The 19932-nt window shown below is 29.2% G+C and overlaps 3 protein-coding genes across 4 annotated transcripts; all 3 read right to left on the bottom strand.

Annotated features, from left to right (window-relative positions):
* Positions 1-252: 252 nt before the first annotated feature.
* On the bottom strand, positions 253-5816 carry LOC145187844 (kinase suppressor of Ras 2-like). Of its 2 annotated transcripts, none has more exons than XM_090094469.1 (11): positions 5306-5816; positions 3030-3696; positions 2916-2934; positions 2680-2768; positions 2517-2595; positions 2325-2413; positions 1933-2154; positions 1526-1660; positions 1031-1160; positions 806-895; positions 253-523 (listed from the first exon to the last, which is right to left on the bottom strand). In XM_090094469.1, the coding sequence occupies exons 1-11, from the start codon at positions 5322-5324 to the stop codon at positions 386-388; spliced, it is 1677 nt and encodes a 558-aa protein (XP_089950595.1). In that variant the 5' UTR covers positions 5325-5816; the 3' UTR covers positions 253-385. The 2 variants fall into 2 exon arrangements, with proteins under 2 accessions (XP_089950595.1, XP_089950596.1); XM_090094470.1 differs by lacking the exon at positions 5306-5816 and adding an exon at positions 3921-4691.
* An 8005-nt stretch (positions 5817-13821) lies between these two features.
* On the bottom strand, positions 13822-19233 carry LOC145187551 (NADH dehydrogenase [ubiquinone] 1 alpha subcomplex subunit 6-like). The gene is made up of 3 exons (XM_090094639.1): positions 19000-19233; positions 14244-14372; positions 13822-14051 (listed from the first exon to the last, which is right to left on the bottom strand). The coding sequence occupies exons 1-3, from the start codon at positions 19123-19125 to the stop codon at positions 13920-13922; spliced, it is 387 nt and encodes a 128-aa protein (XP_089950765.1). The 5' UTR covers positions 19126-19233; the 3' UTR covers positions 13822-13919.
* Positions 14821-17665, bottom strand: LOC149892915 (uncharacterized). The gene has a single exon (XM_090094643.1). The coding sequence runs from the start codon at positions 17262-17264 to the stop codon at positions 16893-16895; it is 372 nt and encodes a 123-aa protein (XP_089950769.1). The 5' UTR covers positions 17265-17665; the 3' UTR covers positions 14821-16892.
* Positions 19234-19932: the final 699 nt, after the last annotated feature.

The raw sequence follows: 19932 nt of genomic DNA, 5'->3' as shown, positions 1-19932 counted from the left end.
TAAGAAAGATGAAATCTGAACAAAATATGCTCTTTTATTTGTTTAATGAATTATTAAGAGACAAAAGTGATGGCATGAACCAGGGCTTACTTGTTCAAAAAAAAAAAGAAAAGAAAAAAAAAGAGGTCTGGGTTGGAGGAATATTTTTCCGCACTCTTTTAGTTTAAAGCAAACAAACCAGGCTGAACAGCATCAGACTATAAAAAGGTAAAATAATAAACTTGGTATTCGATAAAAAAAACCATTTAAAAATTTCAACAAATCATTTGTTTTAATTAGTAACAGTATTAAAAAATAAAAAAACTGATTCCATTTGGAAATATTCGAAGTAAAAAAATTATTTTCAAAGGTCTTTATCTGTGTTAGTGTTCTACTTTTGAGATCTTTATTCCATTTTGCTTGTATTTAAACGAATAAACTGCGAATTAGAATGTTGCCTTGAAAAGTTTACGCCTCCGTTCGCATGCTGTTGTTTATGAATGGCTTCGCTGTCGGAGAGACTGAGTTTCTTTTGTAGCGACCGCTATAAATGAAAGATCAAATAAATAAAACCAAACTGGTATAACCAACTTTTTTTTGTAATTAGTAAAGAGATTAAACGGTTGAAAAAGATTTTTGATTTTATTTGCATCGTTAACAAATATTTAATAAATCTACACCAACTGGATGTTAAATATTTAATCATGATATTTGGCATGTGTTTGTGCAAGATGGCTGTTGTACGAATAACATTGTTTTTAAAGGTTGCTGTTTAGTCAGAAAATGTTTTTAAATGCAAAGAAAAATGATAAGTATTTCAACTTACAGGAATATTTAATTTTCTCATATTTGCTAATATTTCTTGGAATTCCGGACGATTACTAGGCTCGCTTGTCCAACAGGATTGAATCAAATTCTTTTTAAAGAAAAAAATGATAATGAAGTTAAAATTTAAAATGATTTAAACAATAAAGTATTTCATTGTTTTTTCCAAATAAATATTTAACTACCGAATCCTTAAAAATAAATAAACTTCGAAATTCTTGCTTACTTTGAAAATTAATGGAAAATCAGTGTCTTTAAGAAAATCTACATGCCGATTGCAAGTTTTCCAAATGATCACTTCTGGCAAAACTCCATGAAATGGGTAACGTCCCAGAAATAATTCATACAAAAGTGTTCTATGAAAATAAAAGTATTTTCAAAGATATTTAAAGAAGCCCGATAAGCTTGAAAAAACAACCTTTAAAAAGAGGCTTTAAAAATCACGCGAAAGCGTAGCAGTTTCTCCTAAAAGTCTCCGACAGTGCGTTTGTGACATCCAAAAAGTTATTTGGTAAGTAAAAATCTTATAAATGCGGTCTAAAAACTGATAACAACCAGTTACACAATCGCTCACTATTTTAATGTGTTCAGATTAGTAAAATACATGGAAACGAGGTTTATCGCAGATGTTGTTTTTAAAATTACATTTTAAAAATATTTTGCAGAATACAAAATGAGTCATCAAACCTTTGTAAAACAAAACCAGTTAACACATATTTACCCATAAGCAAACACATCTGATTTATGAGTGGCTCTTTCCGAGCATGAAAGGTATATTCCATCCTGTCGTAAACTCTTCATAAGTTCTGGACTAAGGTAAGTCAGGTGACCTTTTGGAATGCAGCCGTAGTCAGCCCTTAAGTAACAAAAAAAAAAAAAAAAAAAAAAACATTAAGAAAGATCACGCATCTAAAGAAGTTGTTTCCACAGTTGAGATTTGTTTATAAGGGGCGTGGAAAATGTTTTTAGAAGAACAGCCCTTTCTGAAAAATTCCAACCGCCTTAACTACGTATGATAGAACTTGTTCTTGTTGCTTGTTCCGGACTAATGTCTTAGAGGTTACAATAGATTTTTACTTAAAAAGACCGTTATAAAAAAACAGAGATGACGTAACTACAGATACTAACTTAATAGACGGCTGATGAACCATTGTGTAATCTGTAATTGAAATTTTAACTTTTGACTCTAAGAATATATTTCTTGAACATAACTTTCCCAAAGTGATTCCTTTGGCATGAAGATAACCCATTCCTTGTGCTACTTGCTTGCTGATGCTGAATTTTGAGCCAAAGTGAAATAAAGTTTGGTGCACATGTACATGGGTGTATAATGTGTGCCCTTTACGAACACTAAAAAAAAACAAACTTTTTAAGTGAACGTGTAATAAAAAATTATTTTAACTATAGATTTAACTCGCTCATTCAAGTTATTCTAGTACCTTAGATTTTGACTCGTTTACTAAAGCAATTAATCAAGTAAATATCTAGTCAGTGACAAATAATTTACTTAATTAACTTACCTAGTGACAACGGCAAGATTTGGAGGCTCAATGCACGCACCCATAAACAGCACAACATTCTCATGACGAATTAATCCTAGCAAAGATACCTAAAGCAAAAATACAGGAAATAAATTGTAGAATTTCTAAACATGATTATATTAGATGATTTACTTCATATAGATTTAATTCATCTTAACCTAGCTACCATACCTCGTTGTTGAACTGCTCAATTTCTTCACGAGTAGCATGTGAACGAGTATATACCATAACATCACCGTGCCAACGACCTCTGTACGAATTTCAAAATTAAGAAATGCATGCTTTTGATTAACAATTAAATCAAAGCTTATTTCAATCAGTACGTTTAATATACCTATAAACCGGACCTTTAGGACTTAATGCTTCCAGCTCGCCAAGTTCAATGCCCGAAAAAGGAATTGTCCATTCATAAAATGACTTTGGCTAAATTATATATATATATATATATATATATATATATATATATATATATATATATATATATATATATATATATATATATATATATATATATATAATGTATAATACATGTATGTATAATGAAAAACGAATGAAGATTTCTTAACTCACCCTTTCTACGCTTTTTGACCTGAAATAAAATAATTTTTTATTTTAACTTTATTGTATTAGAATTGTGCAAAATAACATCAAATTTATTAATAATTCTCATAGCTACAAGAATACCTTGGTTGAGATAACGTCTCCAGTTTGTATCTGCTTTCAAGACATGCAGAATTAAAAAATCGTCCTGGGTAATCGTTCTTCTCTGTTAAGCTTCGTTGTACAGGACTACATAAACTGTCTGCGCAGGGTTTTCCGTGGACCATTTTGCACAATGACAAAGTGTTTCTTAATTTATCACAAGAACAAACTTGTTTGTACGGTGATGTTAAACTGTTCATACTTGCTGTATGCTGGATTTGAAACTTGACAATCTTTTTTCTAGGCCGCCGACGTTTGTTCTGTTTTAGCTTTTCGCATTTTTTACAATTTGACAATTTATGGCATTCGTGGTTGCATTTGCAATTGAAAAATTTATTATCGTTTATTTCTACCATTTCTGAGCTGTTTTTATCTTTGCTTTCGTACGTATGACACATGCATGTGCAACAATTGCACGGTTTATTTTTTTGACGATGTTTTTGGAAAATATTTAAAAGTACGGCTGCACATGAAGTGACAGATTTCTGATGTATTTTTGCTTCCATTTGCAGTTTTCTGTTTTGCACAATCTGAACTTCTATTTCTCTTGAAATTCCTTCTTCGTACTTCTTCTTTGTTCTTCTTCTTTGTTCTTCTTCTTCGTTCTTCTTCTTTGTACTTCCTTTTTCGTGCTTCTTCGTTCTTCGAACTGAAATTGAAAAGAATAAAAGATGTTTAGAAGAATTCTTTGTATTGACAACACCCACAATTTTTCAAAACCTGTAAACAAAATTATGTGATATATACAAATGTATAATACATAAGTTAATATATAATTATCGTATGTAATTATAAAATGTGCATATGTTTGAAATATGTATGTCTGACGTATTAGCATAATGTATTGTATATGTAATCGTTGCTATGCATCACCTGTTAACTTTTCCTTCAGAGAATTTCGAATCTCAGAAAAATGAAGAAAATTTAAGTCTCTACTGTTTGAAGTATGACGACATACTCATGTGTAGTTACTCAACCTTTTAATATCAATTTTCACAAAGACATACACGTTTTTTTTTTTTTTTTTTCTTTTTTTTTTCTTTCGCTTAAGAGAAAAACGGTTCTTCTTGATTTCTATTTCCAAACAACACGCGGTCTCTCTGCACCAGGGATTGTTTTTAATACTTTCTCCTGTATTTTAAAAATTTTTTATCTTTATCATTTCTGCAGCTGTTTCTTTATTCTTTTGTTTACTGATTGTTTTTTGCGTTCAAAACCTTTGAAAAGAACAAAGAGTTGAAAATACATTTTAATGGTAAATTTACATTCTTCATCTTTGTAAACTTCTTCACAAACAAAGACCACGTAACAAAAAGGTTCTTGAGATGCAAAAGTCGATTCGCAAAAAAAATTTATCTTCAAAGATTTTGGAGCCATCAGTTTTAACATAAATCTTTTAAAAGATAAACAATTTCTCAGCGTTCGAAATACATATTTTATACATGCGCTGTCTAAAGAACTGCGCTGTCTAAAGAACCGTAAAATTTGGTGGACAAACGTGCAGCTCCCCGTGCATCGCTTCTAAAGTATGAAACATGTGTGCAAAACCTCTGCAAAGGATTGCAGTAGATAATAGCTCTACTTTTTTCTCTTAGAAGTTGCAATAATAATGCATCCACATGCAGATAAAAACATGCATGAATTATACTCACATTTCAAAATCGATTGATGCATACGGTTTAAGGTTATATATGCTCATAGATCGTTTCATATTTCATAAACAATCAAACACGTGGTTTCTTTAACCAAAGCCCCATAAATGGCTGTTGATGCATTTCTTAATTGAATTCTCCATAACAAAAAAAAGAAAGAAAAAAAAACTTTTAACTTTTAATTGATAATTTTTTCGTGGAAGAGAAAGCGTTCATCAAAAAGTTAACTCTAAGAAATTTCATTTAACTAAAAAAAAAGCCCTGGTAACTGGTAAAATGGTTCTTTTTTAAAAGTACAGGCTATCTTAGCAAGTTTATTTATATTTCTTTCATTTAATACTGCTGTTTAAGTTTTTATATTAACCCGTCAATAGAAACCATCTTCTTTGGCATTGACAAAGGAAAGCACTACTTTTTTTTCGACTATCTTCTAAAAAATGATTTCAACAAAGACAGGAGAAATCTCGAAAAGTGAAGATTTTCTTTTAAGTATATTTTTGCTCAAAATCATGCAATTCTAATAACTGCTCTATGAATCGATTGTAACTAACGCAGTTTTCTTTTCAAAAATAATAAAATGTTTTACTTTGCATCAGCTTGACTTACCTTTTCCCGTAAATTGCATTCATTTTATGCAGGAGTTTTTTGTTCCTTAGACAGGGGGTAAAGTAATGCTTCTTCTATCCTTTCTTCTAAATATGAACATAATAGAAGAAATGAAGCCCAAATGAAGCTGTGTGTAAAAGCCAACCAACAGATAAAACGTTTAAGTTCTGTTTTGTTTCATAAATTAAGCTTAAATTGGTTTACTTAAGATTTCCAGACTGCATTTTAAAAGAAAAAATACCTTCTTGAAAGAAAATAATTCTTGTTTTTAGATCAATACTCATAACCATCATCACTTTAAGATGTTTTTGCATAATTTGTCATAACTTACAATGTAGGAAATTTTTTCAAAGGAAAGACTTAAAATAAACCAAAATTAAAATTCTCAACCATAAATAATATTCAGGCAATAGAAAAATTAATTAAGCAAGGAACAAAATCTTTAAAAAAAAAAAGAATATATAAAGTTTTTGTTCATATATCTTTTTTCAACTCTATAATCAAATTTAATGGAATTTTTTTCCAAATATCACATATAATGAAAAGATGTTTTGAAATAGAAATCAATTAAACTCAGTGGGTGTGGATTTGTTGTTTTGGCTGGGTTTTAATTTTAATGTTTTAAGTGATGTTGAAGAAAAATGATTTCGGAAGGAGGTGAAGATTTCAAATGAGGGAGGCTAATGACTTTTAAAAAAAGTAAATGAGGAATTTTTTCATTTAAAAGTAGAAAACTAATTTGACATTTAACTTCGACGTCGATAAAAATATTTTTAAAACGCTAGAATTCCGGAGAAATCATTAATAATTTCACTCAAAGTAAAAAATGGAAGGCTTCCTGTTGTCTTTCAACTTTGTTGCTACATTCGGTAAGAATTCTTAAAAATAATAATTACAAATTTAAGGGTCTATTATCGCATATAAAGTTAATTTACCTGCAATAGGATTATGGTAAAATTTCTTTAAAAAAAGCAACATGTACAACCTTGGGGTTTTTTCGATGTTGGTTTTTTTTAAAGAAAATTGGTTTTTAAACAAAAAATTGACCAGAACATAAACGATGGTTTTAGTGCGATTGAATATACTCAGCATAACGTATCAACCGAATGCAACAAAATGCTGTAATATTCTCAAAATTAGCCCTTTAATCTTTTAACTTTACAGTAGTTTTAGTGGGGTATTTAGTCATGCTATTTAGACCATTAGTTTTAGGGAACAAACACTTTTAAGATAAGTAAAAACGAGGTATTATGCAGGCATACAAGTTAAGAATGTGTATCTTTGTAAGATATAGGCTAAGAACGTTATTCTGTTAATCATTTTTTTAAACAACATATTCAAATAGTTCATGGCTGGTTGTTTTCATCTCGAGTAGACAAAACTTCACAACTCTGGTTAAAAGTACCGAAAATTTTTAATCTCTTTATCAAGAGGCATGAAGTAGATTTTTTACGAATAGATTGTTATTTGAATATTTTTATTAAGGATGATCCACCATCAATAACCTAGGAAATCCGGTTGTAAAACAGTATAAGAAAGATAATGTTGATTCTGTCAATTATGGTTAAAAACATCTATATTTGAAGGGTGCAAGAGAAAATCAGAGAAAGTCATCTATATTTAAAGGGTGCAAGGGAAAGTCAGGGATAGTCATTCACAGAAGTTTCTCTGAAAAGTCAAACTTTTTTGATCAGATAGAGAAGCAGAATGAATAAAAATTTTTCGACTATTAGTAAGCTTTATGGCAGAACCTTCGTTGAAAAGTTAGTCAGAATAGGATTCTTGAGAATCGTCTTTTCCACATAGCAAATAAGACAACTGCATAAAAAATCTTTTGTTGTATGTTAAATCTTAATAGAAAAGTAGTATGGCAGAGGAGGATCAGTTGCAGGAGCACCATTATACTTTCTTTCTCAAAGCGTTGCAATATTTTTACAGATACCAACTGGGTGCGTAGAAAAACTTCTTTAATAAAAAAGCTATTCAAAAGCTGGTTTCTACGGAAATGAAGCTACGGATTTTGTAAATGTTTTAAGTTACAGTTTGACATCTTTTTACCCACTGAAAAATGAGTTAAATAGTAAATGTAGGCCTCAGAAGCATCCTGGAAGACACATAAGAGCTGCTTGAACTCCTGCGTTAACTAAACTGATGTTAAAAGCACAAATTAATCCTATTAGTTAGAATAACTAGTAAGAAAATGGCCAAACAAGCTGAAGTAATTGAGGGTAACATCAGGAAATCATTAAGGACGACCTTATAGCATTCACAAGATGTTACCTGATCACAGATTCAATAAAAGCTTGAAGATTTCAAAAATCAAACGATTATTTTACACTCTAAAAATCTTTTTTTCTGATGAGAAGCTATCAATCTCAATAGACCGTTAAGACGCTGAAGATGCCCCTAAAAATATCAGGCATAATTTTTAAACTTAACACCCAGCAGAAGTAATGGTTTTTTGGCCTTGTCTCAAATGGAAAAAAAAAATGCCTTCATTGCTTTTTCCTAATGGTTAAAAATTGAAGCTGATGTCAAACTAGAGGTATTAAAAAAGAAGACTCTGCCCCGGATGAGGTCTAACTTCAATCTAGAAATAATACAGGATGGACCTCCTGGCTAGGGATGGCAATCCCAGGATCCCGTATAAGTTGTTGATCCCGTAATCCCGGGATTTTTCACAAAAATTTCCCGAGATTTTGGGAATATAATAAAAAAAGTAAAGATAAATAGGGTTTAAGCTATTAACTTATTTGTACATCATAAAGTGTCTGGTAAATATTGTCTTTGGTAGAATATTTGTTTCAAACCTGTTTATTCTCTTTGCAATATTTTAATATGTTTGATTTAGAATTTTCGGCTTCATTTTAATTCTAAATCATCGCACGAGAATTAGAGGGTTCTATCTGCTTTTTTATATTATAAGAATTTATTAATAAAAGCTTTAATTAACAATTAGTAACAAAAACAAAAAATTTAAAAATTATATAAATAATTTTATCAGTTTAATCATGAAACATAAATAACAAAAAAGACGTATAGTTTTAATTATAAAAAATGGAAGGAATAAAACATTTTAACTGAGAAAAATTGAAATTTTTATTCTCACAGTAACAAAAAAATATTTTTTTCTGATTTTGCAGCATTTTTTGAAGTTATGGAAAATAAAATTCCATGCTTAAATAGATAGTAGTCTCTAGTACTACAGTGATTAAAACATTCAAGCTTAATTAATGGTGTTTTTGGTGTGACTAATCATTTTTGGATAAAGTGATGCGCATATTGAATGGGACAAAGTACTACCTATTGAATGAATTTAATAAAGTATTATTTACAGCTCAGCAGAGGGATGCTGCAGTCCCTTACTTTTATCCCCATGGGTAATGGGTATTATTTACACACTTTTATACTGCAATATTTTACTTAAATAAAAATAACTAAATATAATATTCTAAAATGAGCAAGTTCTACTTTGATTAAAATTTATTTAGAGTTAAAATGTTTAAAGTTAAAAATACTTTTTGTGTGGTCTTTATGTATGTATCTATATACTTAACTACATTTACAATTAATAAACTAGTTTGAAAAAATGATTGAATTAAATACGTTTATTTTTAATTTTTTAATGTTTGTCCCATTCAATGAAACATACTTAATGAATGGGACAAATGTCATGCTCCAATAAAGCTCTCTTTTTACCAATAGCCAAATGCAAATCCAATTTTTTTGTTTTAATATATCATTGAGCAAGAGTCGATGGTTATCAAACATATTTAAATATATATATTAAACAATTTTATCTACGTTTAAAAAGCATTTTGCAAAAACTGTCCCATTCATTGAGGTTTTCCCCTATGCGTGATTCTCAAAAATTCTTTAACTACGGTTTAAATTAATGAAGTTTTCAAAATACAGAAGGTTTATGAAATAAATAATTTTTTTTTTTAATTATTCAAAGTGGTGATCGTTTTCACAGAAACAAATTCAGTTAGAATTACAGAGAAGCATAAAATTATAAAGAAACATAAGAATATAGAATTATATAAAATATATAAAACATAGAATTATAAAGAAACATAAGTTTAAATAGTTTAAGACTTTAGAACTTAAAGAAAAAAAATTAAAAAACTACAACCTACAAGGGTTGAAAGTGTAACTTCTAAAATTCAAAAAAAAATGTCGTTATTTGAAAGTGGTGCCGCAAGAGGTAATCACCTTCAAAAAGCATACGATTATATACCATCTATACGGCCAACAAGTGTGGAGTCCGAACGAGCAATCTCAGCGGCTGGGTTTTTATGCTTCAAACATCGAACGCGATTAAACGATAAAATGATTGACGCTTTCAGTTTTTTAAGATGGTACTTTCAAAAATAAGTAAAATTCATGTGAATCTCATTTATATTTGTATTACTTTTAATTATTGCTTTTATTGATATTGTGTAATCTTTTTAAAGTATTGCTTTATAAATTAAATTACTTAGGTTAATTAGTAAATGAACTATTTTAGTTAACTAAAAAATGAAAAATGATTTATTTATTGATAATATAATTATATTATCAATAAATTAATCATTTTTCAGTGTTTGATGAGTGCTCTATTCTTCACATACTTCACCGCCGATGATTGTTTCTGTTTTCTATTGAATCCCGGGGATAAATTCCATAATCCCGAAATCCCGCGATTGAGAATGTCTGGGATTTTGCCATCCCTACTCCTGCCCATGATACCAAAAAGTTCAAAAATGGCTACAAACAAATATGCTTGGATTCTGATCAAAAGAAAAGTGGTCTCCTAGCAGCTCTAACCACAATTCCTTAGACTATGCGATTTAGGACCAAATTAAGTCCATGGTTTGTGCTACCTCTCATCCTAATCTGAAATCTATGAAAGTTGCTATAAAGAAGTTGTGGTCAAAAATGAAAGAGCTTTACATCAAGAAAGTTTGCTCATGGTGCAGAACTTGCCTACAAAGATGTTTTTTTATGTTAGATGTTTTCTTAAGGTTTTATTATAAAAAATTTTTTAATTTATATATTATAAAACTAATACAAAGTGAGGAAATCCAAAGAAAGTATTCCAAATTTTAAAACTTAATTTTTTTCCATGGACAACAATTAATGATTTAAATATTACACCATGTATTTTACATAAAGTGGTAAATAATTCATTTTATTTTTTTAACAAAAAAAAACAAAAAAAAAACTGTAAAATTATTACTTTTCTTGCTGTTGTTGTTGGTGCTGCTATTGTTGTTGCTCCTTCTTCTTCCTGTCCATCTCTTGTCATCTTCCTGTGCCTCTACCTCCAACCACAGCTTCTGGATAGGGTGAACCATGTTCTTCTTTTAGTCTTGGTTGAATTGGATTTACCTGCCTGTCCAATGTTCTGTTAAGTTTAAAGAATAAAAAATCCAAAAAATGAATCAAATATTTAAAACTGAATAAATTTCAGGTTCTCAAGAAAAATTAACAGTCAAAAATCGACGTAATATAAATAAACATGAGGGTTATTTTTTTTTATTACGACATTAGTTTTCATTTATTTTAAGTAAATTTTTAAGGTTTTAAAGAAATAACGAACAGCTCAACAAAGTTTGGTCTTAAGTAATAACGAATAGTATAGTTCAATAAAAGTTTCGTCTAGTTTATTTAAATTTAATATTATTAGAGGATTGCCTTGCTTCATCAATTTTGCTTTTCTTGCGACAAAATATAATATCTGTAGAAAAAGATTTTTTTTTACAATAAACAAATGTTGCTTAAAAAAAGAGTAGTAACTTTAAAAATTAAAATCATAAATATGCATGTCATTTTTCTTTAAGATCGCATAGTGGACTTGTCACTTAATTTTTGACGCGAAAATCTAACAGTCTAACTTTTTGGGCATTTTTTGACAAAGTAGTTATGCCTGAGTTTATTTATCTTTTGACTGTGTGTAAAAAATATGGTTAAAAGATGAAATTGCAACAATCATCAGCATCTAACCCAAGGTATCATCTAAAAACCAAACACCCTCTGGACTTTGCAAAACTAAATAAACTGACAGCTGAGGAAGAGGGTTGAAGACTTGCAAAAAAATTCAAGAAGCAACAGTCTGCTTAGATGAGGCTCAAGCCAAGGTGATCCTCTTCACCAAACTTCAGGATGACATGCAAAGGGTTATGGGCACTCAAAAAACACTTGCTGATTTTGGCGAATATTCATTGAAATACAAGTTGGCACAAAAGTTGGCACATCAAAAGGTAGTTTCATAACGTTTAATGCTCGAACAACTTTTTTCAGAAAAAAGTTTTTAAAAAAATTTACAAAAATTCATCAAAAAAGTAAAGTCATCAAAAAATTTGAACCACTCAAGGAGATCAATGATATTGCCACCAAACTCTCCCAAAAAATCCTCAGATCTTCCTTAGCATGCCAATTTATTGAGAAGGAGTACAAGAAGATAGACCGAAGTTATGTTAAAATAGTTGCATCTGTAGTCACTAGATGTCGGAATTAATTCAAATGATGAAGGCCTTTGGTCCAAAATAAAGAAAAAGGAAATTAATTCTTTCATGTGAGCGATAATAAATTGTTGGGTGCAGCAAGTTTACTAATTTTAGACAAAAATTTTTTGTTTTTCGGAAAAATTACCAAAATAACGAAATAGCAAATAGATTATGAAACTATATTAGTAATAGGTTTCTGCAGAATTTAAAGTTTCAAAAGAAATTAAATAAATTAAAGAAGAAAAATCAGTTTTAATGAAAACATTTATGATTTTTATTTTTTTTTAACTTTGAACTGATTACCTGTCTTCTATATTCAGAAATTTAATTTTTTGTTTTGTTTTCAGCCAACACTAATCAATACTCCAAAGGAAGATTGATGCATATTGAACCATGCCTCAGATACCTGAAAGATACAGAGTTGACCCTGTTATATGTTGGAAAATCAATAAGGTACACCCATCTTTACTTGCAGATGTTGCTAGGGAGCTGCTTTGTTCTAACAGCATCAAAACAGAGAGAGATTTTTTTCACAAAGTAGCTGCATCGTAATTTCCAAATAGTAGAACTTGCATCCTACATAACCCAAAAAATTGATTCAAATAAAAGTCAACTATGACCTGGTGAAAAAAAAATTGAAAGTCAAATTGCAGACAGATGAGGAAAGATAAGAAATGGATAGAAAAATGGCAGAACAGGAAGAAAAAGAAAAAAACTCAAAATAAACTGAGGTATTGATGCACCCAAGCATGCGAGCTTTCCGGCCAAGTATCTCAGCAAAAGAAAAGGAGAGCTTCAATTGGATCAGAGGATCTTTTCCAGATTCAATTCCAGGCATGATATAATGAAGGCTAAAAATGTAGAATTTCTTTAAACAGTTTTTCTTTAAACAATTTCTTCTAAAATCATGTGGGATAAAAAGCAAAATTATTTCAGAGATTAAAATCTTGCGAAAAATTAAATATTTTCGAAAATAATTGTTTTAGATCAAAATTTATTGATGGGTTACAATTATATATGAATTATATATGAATAATATATGATTATATAAACAAAAATTAAAAAATCTTACCTAAAGATATTTTAAAGTTTGTTTATATAATCATATATTATTCATATATAATTCATATATAATCATATAAAACATCTTTATATAATCATAAAAGTTATAAAAATCTTCTTTCTTAAAAACATCTTTTCTTTTGCTGCGCAAAAGATATCGCTTCTAGTTATTCAAATTTTTTCATTTCAAAATTTGCAGCACTTTTACTTAGGGCCTTTCTTTGAAAGAACCTTTCAACGAGCGTACTTGGTTCTTACAAAAAAGATCATCCGACCCGTTGTTATTGGTCGCAATGAATTTGTTGAACTCAGTGAGGTCAATTCTAGAGGGGAGGATTGTACTGGATCACTTCTTTTTGTGAGAAATATAAAAATTATTTTAGTTACATAAAAGTTAGTAATTTTAAAAATGAATTAAACTCATAATTATGCATGTCATTTTTCTTTAAGATCGCATAGTGACTTGTCACTTAAATTTGATGCCAAAATCTAACAGTCTAACTTTTTGGACATTTTTTGTAATTTTTTTATATTTATGTCCCGATTTATAAGTTTATTCCGGGACAATCGTTTCCTTTGCCTCGTTGTTTTTTTCCGGGAAATTTCTCGTCTCGTTACGCTTTTCTCGGTTCATTTCGAGAAAACGATTCCGAGACGCAGACCAACCAAAACTTGTTAGATGTTTGAAGCTTGAAACTTAACAACTTTTAACTGTTTTGCTTAAAAAAAATACTGCGTTTTGATTGGCATGTTTCGCTGTCAAAGTTACTAGGGGAGACAAATTAAAGTAAAATCTAACTATTTTACGTGACAAAATTGATGGGAAAAATAATGCCGTGAGAAAATTTATAAGAAAATGTGCATGCGGTACGTGAAAATATTTCCCGTTCTTTTCCTATTCCAGGTGTTAAACGGGCAAATGGAAATCCGTCTTAAGTCGTATAATGCGAAAAATAAAAGGCATCATGGCGCTAAATTTAATTAAAAAAGGTACAATACAACGCATCGTATTCTTTGTTTAATAATTTCACATATATACAAAACTCTTTCACGTTAGACACTTAATCATAACCTGCATAAAATTTGGACAAAAAGTCTTTAGGGCGGTCTGGGACTTCGTTCTCATTAAAGTAAACCATCACGTGATGCCTTTGTTTCCACATGGAATGCATTTCTTCGAGTTCAACTCTCCCCTTCAGTTTAGAATAAAATAAGTTTTTTAAAATTTAACAGAAATAAGTAATATTTGATATACTTATCTAAAGCTATGGAAAATTAATTTTAAATATTCAAAAAAAAAAAAAAAAAAAAAAAAAAAAAAAAAAAAATGAAGTTTATGCAGCAAGACAAAAGCTATTTGAACTTATTGCAACAATAAAGCTTACTTTAATTACAAGCATGTCTATAACTCGAATATCCTTCACGTTTCGATTTTTTTCAAACATTTCACGAACCTTAGCACGACCAGTTTTTACTGTGATATCTAAACCATGTGATTCACATGTGTGAGGAATCTAAATTAATAAAGCAAGATTTGACACTGGGCCCTGAAACTCAAACAAGTATAACAAAAATATCAACTAAAATGGATTGTTGATCGATTATGTAATTAGTTGGAGTATTTCATAAATACAAACAGAAATTTTAGAATATTTGCTTTTTGGCTAAAAACTGGATTTGAAATTGAAAATCAAGCATCCAAAACTATTCAATATTTGGTAGGTTTTTATTAAAATGTAACTGACGCTAAGAAAGTAAAAGGGAAATTTTAAAGACACTTTAACTAGAAATATTATCATTTAACTAATTTTTTCACTAGCTATTTAATCCAATTGTTACCTAAAATGAGAGTAATTTAATAAATGAAAACATACATATAAAGTTGTAACTTTGAAAAATTTAGAAGATACTATTCATGTCAATTAATCTAGTAAATCTGCTGATTCATCTAAATGATTTTTTTTTCTTATTTTTTTTTCAAAGTGAAAATGCACCAAATGAACATACATCACCCAGTGATGTATAAATATTTTGTGAAATTATTGCATATGGCTGTTAATTATTGGATAGCTATTGATTTTGGAAGAGAAATTCATCAAAAATTTTTTACTGCCATTCTTAGCTGATTTTGACTTTTTAAACACCTAGACAACTTAAATTTTAAAAACCAATGATTTCATTAAGTACCTCAAAAAGTAAACCCTTTGGGCATAAACAATTGGCAACCTTTTTCCAACTTAATTTAGATGTACCGGATACTAAGTTGGGGTCAGGGGACAAATAAAATATAAATTATAAAGCTTTTTATAGATGCGATCATAATAGCACCTTTTTTTTTTAATAACAATTAATTTTAGCAAATGTTGGATTCAAATTTAAATTCTTTTAAGTTTAATTAAAGATTGCGTCAAATTTAAAACTAAAATTCCATTAATTTGTTAATCTTAAAAGACATTTGAGACAATATGAAGACAACCACCATGAGCCAACTAGATTCTCAGAAAACAGGGGGGAAAAAGTTAGAAGCTGGAATGGCATATTGGTCTAGCTAAAAATTGCAGAGGGGGAAGTATTTGAAGGGATTGCATATCAAAAACTGATAAATTGCTTAGCCTAAAAAATATTCCAGCTCTAACTTTGCTATTAAATCTTGCATCACTGTAGTAATTAAAAAAACAGATCACCTTACCTTTTCAACTTGGATTCCTGGAGAGGTGACTAAACTGTTGTTAGTGACCTATAGTGAGCAGTTGAGGGTATTGGTCTATACAAAACTATTATAAAACGTACTTTGTTGTTTTACCTTAAATATAGTATTGATTTTCTCAATGTCTATGGCTGAGTTGACAGAGAAATCCATTCATCAGTTTTTTAAGAATAAAAATTTAACATTAAATGACTCTCCTTAGGCATGTACCAGAAAACCTTGTTTTGGAAATTCTTCATTTAACATATAAAGAAAATAGGAAAAATTTATCAGTAAATGGAAATTTAAGCATTTTGAAGCCTTTTAGGAGAAACATGGGTCTTTATGAGAGACCCAAAAATATGAAAATGCCACTTTTATTTTTAAGCTTTAACCTTTTCATTCTTTTTATCATTTTCTCTTATAAAAATAATCTTGTAAAATGTTTAAGCATGCTGGCAGCATATCAGTTTTAAAATAAAAAATTTATTTAAAGTGTTTTGGGTTGATTTAAACTTTTTAACTATTGGGTAATTCCACATCAAATCACCCAGTCCATTGAACCATGTATCTTCCTTTTGTGTTATATTTTGACACATTATTCCTAATTATAAAAAAATATTGCATGCAATTTTTCAGCTAAAAACGTTGAGCGATTGACAAGATACTGCAATTTTAATATTGACCTGGTTTCTCAAAATGACCCGGTTTTTATAACGTTCTGAAAAAACATTTTTCTTAAAAAAATAAAATAAAATAAAAATGGCAAAAATATGAAAACAAACATATATGTTTTTTTGATGCTGAGTTCAATAAATGTACTTAAAATGCTCAAATATAAAAGGAACATGCTTAAAAGTTAATAAAACAACTAGTTTCTATAAACCAACTTTGGGACCCAATATCTCAAAACACCCCTGTCAATTTTTTTTTTTTTTTTTTGCTGTTAATATTTTCAACTGCTTATAATCTTACTAGGCACAAAAAATCTAACTGGAAAAACAACTGAAACATATGGAACTTTAATTTCAAAGATGTGTTACTTTTTTAAGAAATTTCCAAAAAATATTTGTAAATAAAATAAAAATAAGCTAATCGTAATTTAAAAAGTTACTTAAATATATAAGATTTTTAAAGTTATTGAAGATGTAATTTATTTTGACTGTGTTTGTAATAGTTTACAATATTGTTGAATGGATTTTACTTGTACTTCCTCTATTTCAGTATTTTCAAACAGATAGTTTCTACCAGAACTAGAGCAAGCTTGTGGAACAGATAGTTTTTTCAATATGTTGGTGTTAGGAATAAAAAAGTAGTCATCTCTTTCAGGCCAGTTAAAACGAATTGATCAACCATTTGGGTGAAGAAACTTAACTTTAGCATCAACTTCTTCTAGGTTGGTTTCAGTTACAATGCCAATCCACCACTTAACATCACAGACTACAGCTACATAACAACCTAAAGTGACAGTACCAAGTTGAAATATATCTTGTTTCTTTTTAAGATTGTGGATAATTATATTATTAGTGTCCGTACTACACCTCTTTGCCTCAACCTTGTTATCTCCAAGATGTATAAATTGATGAAAGCTACGAGTACCAGGTAGAGTTGTTACACCAGTGTACCTTTCTTTTTGCTCTTCATGTTGCAATTGTAAGTCCAATCCCTTTATGCAAATGAAGTTAACAACCTTGATTTTCTCATTACAAAATTCATACATAGTTTCTGATATGAGAATTTGGTTTCTGTATGGTCATTTTAAACATTTTTGTGCTGTTAACCTTTTTACAGTACCGCCAATCCCATCGCATGGTGACTTTCTGTGGGACATGGCAAAAAAGTTCCATTCAACTTTAAGGCCAAATTCGCTCTCTAGTTGGCATAGATTTTAAAAGCTTTTACAATTTTTGTACTGTCCTGCGCAACCATCAGTGAATAAATGTAATTTGGACAGATTGGAAAATTTTTAATATAGAAATAACGCAAACCTTTTCAGAATCCCTCTGTTGTATAATTTTTTACACTGATAGATATTGTTAATTTCTTTATATAATAAAATTTACCAAAAAATGTTGTTTTATAACTGAACTTTTTATAAACTAGTTATTATAAACTTTTACAAAATATAGTTGTCAAAATTTTAAAAACAAATGCACATCAATATCACACTTATTCAGTTTTTATATAAAAACAAAACAGGATGTTTTTTTCAGTTATTAAGATCAAATTAAGACTTCCTTAAATATAACAAAATTAATTTTTTGTTTTTTGTTTTAAGGAGTCTATAAACTAATTATAATATTTTACAGAATTCTATTTGCAAATTTTTTAAAATAATTTCTTGATAATAATGTTTTTCCAGTTAGATTTTTTGTGCCTAGTAAGATTATAAGCAGCTGAAAATATTAACAGCAAAAAAAAAAAAAAAAATTGACAGGAGTGTTTTGAGATATTGGGCCCCAAAGTTGGTTTATAGAAACTAGTTGTTTTATTAACTTTTAAGCATGTTCCTTTTATATTTGAGCATTTTAAGTACATTTATTGAACTCAGCATCAAAAAAACATGTTTATTTTCATATTTTTGCAATTTTTTTTTTTTAAGAAAAATGTTTTTTCAGAACGTTATGAAAACTGGGTCATTTTGAGAAACCAGGTCAATATTAAAATTGCAGTATCTTGTCTACCGCTCAAAATTTTAAGCTGAAATTCTATGTGTTAACTTTTCTTTTTAAGATGCAACAGCCAAAGAAGTTTTTAAAAAATTTTCTAAATTTTAGGTTATTTGATGCAGAATTACCCTATTGAAATATGTCTTCATTTACTAAATAACTCTTTATATCAGGCAATTATCAGATTGAAAAGTTAATGAAAAAACTCAATAAATGGTTACAAATATATAAAAATTGCTTTAGTCAAGCTTTAATTTTTAAGATTTGTTCTTAATTACCAATATGAAATAATGCAATACAAAAAACAGAGTAATGCATACTTCAATTTTTCAAGGAAGAAAAAAATGCCTATGGTTAGTGCATCCTCCATTATTAATACAAACTTTAACTCATTTTTAAACAAGGATAATTCATTTATTAATTGAATCAACCATAAGGGTACTAGTGAACTATTTGCTTTAAATTAGTCGAGAGAATATATGGCTTTTAAAATACCTATTAAACTCCTTGCTGTACCATTAGCAGTTCAACAGAAGACTAAGAATAAACCTCAACAGAAGACTAAGAATAAACCTCAACAGAAGACTTAGAATAAACCTCAAGCTTACTTTTCAAACTTATCTTTCCATTTCTTTAATATATAAAAGACTTTTAAAATGGTGAGAACTTGTGTCTGTTGACTTACTTAACTTGGAGTATTTAGTATTATCGTTATGAAGTTAATGTTTCTATGAAATGTATAGAGCCCTTTTGTTTGTAAATGTCATAGACAATTTAAACCAATACCTCACGCCACCATGCTCTGTAAAGGTTTAAAACTCTTCTTCTGGCATCATTATTTGTAACAGAGAGCAACGGCTTCACAACTTTAGAAATAGGAGCAGATTTGGCAACACTAGCTATGTGTGCCATCTTTTATGTTGATAATTGGTCACTTATTTTGCAAATCTTTTAATTAAAAGCCTAGATACACTGTCTCATATTTAGTGAATCGGGGTTTTATGTCTGCATCTCAACACCGGCTAAATGAATCTTTTTCAAACGAATTCAAATGAATTTTTATTAGAAGAGAAAGTTTTTTAAAACTTCGGGATACGCAGTACTGGAAATAATACTTTTGACTTCATCTTTGGGTCTAAAAATTAAGTCTGCACTTCAGTCTAATACCCAATTCTATAAAGATTTGCATTTGCATGCCCGGGTAATTGACCTAGATAAAATACCTGGAATCCAGGTAAATTTCATCCGGGAAAAATCCCATTTTATAAACAAAAAAGTCACCTATGGAATTTACCTGAATAAAATACCTGGGCAAATTCAGTGCAATTGAGTATATGTATAACCTGTACACATACAAATAACTAAGACAAATTAATGTAAACAATAAAATTATTGAATATTTCACAATTATAAACTTTACTTTACAACATGAGCAATATGTTCAATATAATTAAGTTCGTTAACAACATTCTTATCAACCGAAAAAATGTGTAAGTTTTTGAATTTTTCTAGAATGTTAACTGAACGCATATAAATTTTTATAAACCTAAGCTTCAAAAGCTTTTTAACCCGGAAACTTAGGGAACGGGAGATGTTTTTTGTCTCTTATGTTTTAAAAGAAACTGCAAAGTCTTAACCGGACCTTTGCAAACAATTTTGAGCCATAAGTGGTAGCTCTAACTTTTTCTGGCTAAATTAGGATAGGGTAGGGCAAGATGA

Source organism: Hydra viridissima, unplaced genomic scaffold, assembly GCF_058129835.1.
Source record: "Hydra viridissima isolate aposymbiotic clone 2 unplaced genomic scaffold, HvirCarnegie_v1 scaffold_1, whole genome shotgun sequence".
NCBI lineage: Eukaryota > Metazoa > Cnidaria > Hydrozoa > Anthoathecata > Hydridae > Hydra > Hydra viridissima.
This window is presented reverse-complemented; position numbering and strand designations above follow the sequence as displayed.

Excerpts from the sequence above, each read along its gene's own strand:
- LOC145187844 (XM_090094469.1), bottom strand. Across the intron at positions 2,155-2,324 it reads AATCTTGCCGTTGTCACTAG|TGTTCGTAAAGGGCACACAT; the intron begins GTAAGTTAATTA and ends GTTTTTTTTTAG. Across the intron at positions 1,161-1,525 it reads TCAGATGTGTTTGCTTATGG|AACACTTTTGTATGAATTAT; the intron begins GTAAATATGTGT and ends TTATTTTCATAG.
- LOC149892915 (XM_090094643.1), bottom strand. The coding sequence starts at position 17,264 with ATGTATGAATTTTGTAATGAGAAAATCAAGGTTGTTAACTTCATTTGC.
- LOC145187551 (XM_090094639.1), bottom strand. The coding sequence starts at position 19,125 with ATGGCACACATAGCTAGTGTTGCCAAATCTGCTCCTATTTCTAAAGTT. Across the intron at positions 14,373-18,999 it reads ACAGAGCATGGTGGCGTGAG|ATTCCTCACACATGTGAATC; the intron begins GTATTGGTTTAA and ends TTATTAATTTAG. Across the intron at positions 14,052-14,243 it reads TAGACATGCTTGTAATTAAA|GGGAGAGTTGAACTCGAAGA; the intron begins GTAAGCTTTATT and ends TCTAAACTGAAG.